Genomic DNA, 2,915 nt, shown 5'->3' with positions numbered 1-2,915 from the left:
CATAAAAGAAAAAAAATATATATTTAGCAAGTTGTCTATTAGCATGAAATTTGGACTGATAAGGCTTAATAGATCATCCGCTATTGTAAAATTTTAAGTAATTTAAGAACCAAATTGCAACTTCTTAAATATCAAACACCAAATATCTAAACTTCCAGTAAGGATAAAGGGCCAAAATCCTTAATATAAAATACTTGAAAAAGAGGTGTTCAATCATTCATATTTGTTTATATGGAATTCTCCATAAACATTTTCTGTTTGTCCTTCAACTTTTTCTTTTTTTTGCTATTGATTGGCTTAGAAGGTGTTCACTCATTCATATTTATATTTGTTTATATGGAATTATCCATAAACATTTTCTATTTGTCCTTCAACTTTTTCTTTGTTTTGCTATTGATTGGCTTAGAAGGTGTTCACTCATTCATATTTGTTTATATGGAATTCTCCATAAAAAATTTCTGTTTCTCCTTCAACTTTTTATTTGTTTAGGGTTTAGATGGCTTAGAAGGTGCTCACTCATTCATATTCATAACATAGTGCACGGAATTCTCCATAAACATTTTCTGTTTCTCATGCACCTTTTTCTTCTTCTTCTTCTTCTATTTCTAGAAAGAAAATATAATGGAAGCATATTATGGAAAATGTATATGTAGAAAAGGTAACAATATGTGTCATAAGAATACAATCTAATAAAGAAAATATAAGTATCTAGTAACCTACTATTTATTTAGAAGTTTACAACCTTTCTGTGACATGAGAGGCAACCTACTATTTATTTTCAAAATGATCTCCTAGTTACTTGTGAGTTAATTATATGAATTAGAAAAATTCATGAATGATACAAAGACTTAATAAAATCTATTTAATAGTAGTTGTCTATTAGCATGAAATTTTGACTCATAAGGCTCAATAGATCATCTGCTATTGTAATCCCCACCTCCTTGTGCCCAGTATCAAAAAGGAAAATTATACCAGTGGTGACTATAGGTAGACAGATTAAATTTTCCCAAATCATTTCTTTAGATTTAAAAACCATCCTCTTCATAATGATATATTTAAATAATGAAGAGAAGTTCATAGCTAAGAAAAAAGGGTAAAAAGTATGAATACCATTCGAGCTATTGAAAAAAAATGATGGCACAATTTTTAGATGTAACATATAAATTTCTAATTTCTATTTGATCACAATGATAATGTATCAATGGATTTACAATGGTAGTAGCAAGCGGTGGTGGACTTAATGGATGAAAGAAAGAGGAGATAAGTGTGCACGCATTTGTAAGAGAGAGAAGTGCACTCACACATTAAATAAATTCTGGTCAAAAGACAATTCTTAAATGCACTTCAGATGAATTATTGTCAAAAGGTAATTTGACATTGTTGTTTATGAATGTTGAAGACATGTTGACATTTTCGGTCAGAAGAGTGCTAATTTTAGTTATAATAATTATTGTTAATGTCTTATAGGGCTATTTGAAAAAGACTGGAATCAAATCACTACTGATCATTAAGAATTATAGTGCAAATATTTTCGGTTCTTTAAACTTTGCATCTTGACACCTTAAAATTTCAAGTCAAGATGCAAAGTTTAAAGAAGCGAAAATCTTTGCACTATAATTCTTAATGATCAGTAGTGATTTGAATCCAGTCTTTTTCAAAGTGCCCTATGGGATATTCAAAAAAATTATATCATCTGTCAACATCAAAGGATTAATTACATGTTAAGCACAAACTAAATGAAGAATAATAACCGAACAACATATGTTTTAATCATCATAAATCATGAAACATTTCTAAATGAATAATCTATTTATTCCGCTTCAACCAAACGACTAAAGCATCTCGTTGAATGATGAGGGATGTATGCTGTGATTTGAATGATCATATCATTTGGGGAGAAAGTGTTAGAGGGTTTTATTTTCGACAAGGTGTTCATGCTTACGGTATAATAATATTGGAGATATGAAACCAAGTGAAATAATTCCTTTCTTATAGTCATTATTGATGCAGGATACAAATTCTCATGAACTGCAAATTGTGGGAATAGAAATTAACACGCCCAATTGCCGGATTTAGAGTTATTCGATAGGTGATTTAAAATTCGTAAGTACTTGTCAAAACTTTTATTTGATAATGACTATTTCATTCTACCATCTTCAATTTACAATTTTCATTTATTTTTCTTTAGATGTTTTTTATTATAAAATTTGATAAAATATTTATTTTCACTTTGTAGGATGGCCAATTCAAGATTAGTGTTTGAGGTCCATTATGGGGGTAGATTCAACAGGACAGTTGGATGTGAGTATGTTGGGGGGGATGTAGCAGTCCATACAGAAAGTGTTGACCCAGATGAATTGTCTTACTTTGAATTGGAAGCCATATGTTGACATTATGGGTATAACTCAGGGGATTTAATTTATTTTCAAGAACCTAGTAAAACCTAGCTAGTGGGTTGCATCTGATTACATCTGACCATGTTGTGCTATCTATGGTTGCCTCTCATACTGGTCATAACATAGTGCACTTATTTGTTGTTTCTTTTGGAGAGAGTGGAGTTGATGAAGAGGAATGTGAGGAAGAGGATGAAGATGAGGATGGAGGGAGGACTGATCTTAACGACCCTTGGTGGCGTGATAAGATTAGTGATGATGAAGATCTATTTGATGTTGATGTTGATGGGATTGATGATGGGGCTGGACCATCAAAAACACAACCTAATACGTCCAATGTAGCGGAGTGTGAGGATGAGGAAAATGATAGGGATGGAAGAGGTGTAGAAGAGGGTGATGATGATGGAAGTGATCATCATGACAATGATAAGGGAGAGGCTGCTGTTGATGAGCAAGATGAAGTGGATAACAGTAGGGGTAAGTTTAAGAAATCATTTGATGACAATGATGATGATGATGACA

At 31.7% G+C, this 2,915-nt stretch overlaps 1 protein-coding gene across 1 annotated transcript in view; it reads left to right on the top strand.

Moving 5' to 3' along the window:
• The first annotated feature begins 2,491 nt into the window (after positions 1-2,491).
• LOC132185104 (uncharacterized) overlaps positions 2,492-2,915 on the top strand; it is a 4,249-nt gene continuing 3,825 nt past the window's right edge. Inside the window, exon 1 of the mRNA XM_059598945.1 lies at positions 2,492-2,870. Within this exon, the coding sequence (XP_059454928.1) occupies positions 2,492-2,870 (379 nt within the window). The remainder of the gene's footprint in view (positions 2,871-2,915) is intronic.

This window comes from Corylus avellana, chromosome ca1, assembly GCF_901000735.1.
Source record: "Corylus avellana chromosome ca1, CavTom2PMs-1.0".
NCBI classification, from domain to species: domain Eukaryota; kingdom Viridiplantae; phylum Streptophyta; class Magnoliopsida; order Fagales; family Betulaceae; genus Corylus; species Corylus avellana.
Note: the sequence above shows the minus strand (reverse complement) of the source record. Positions and strands in the feature narration are given on the sequence as shown.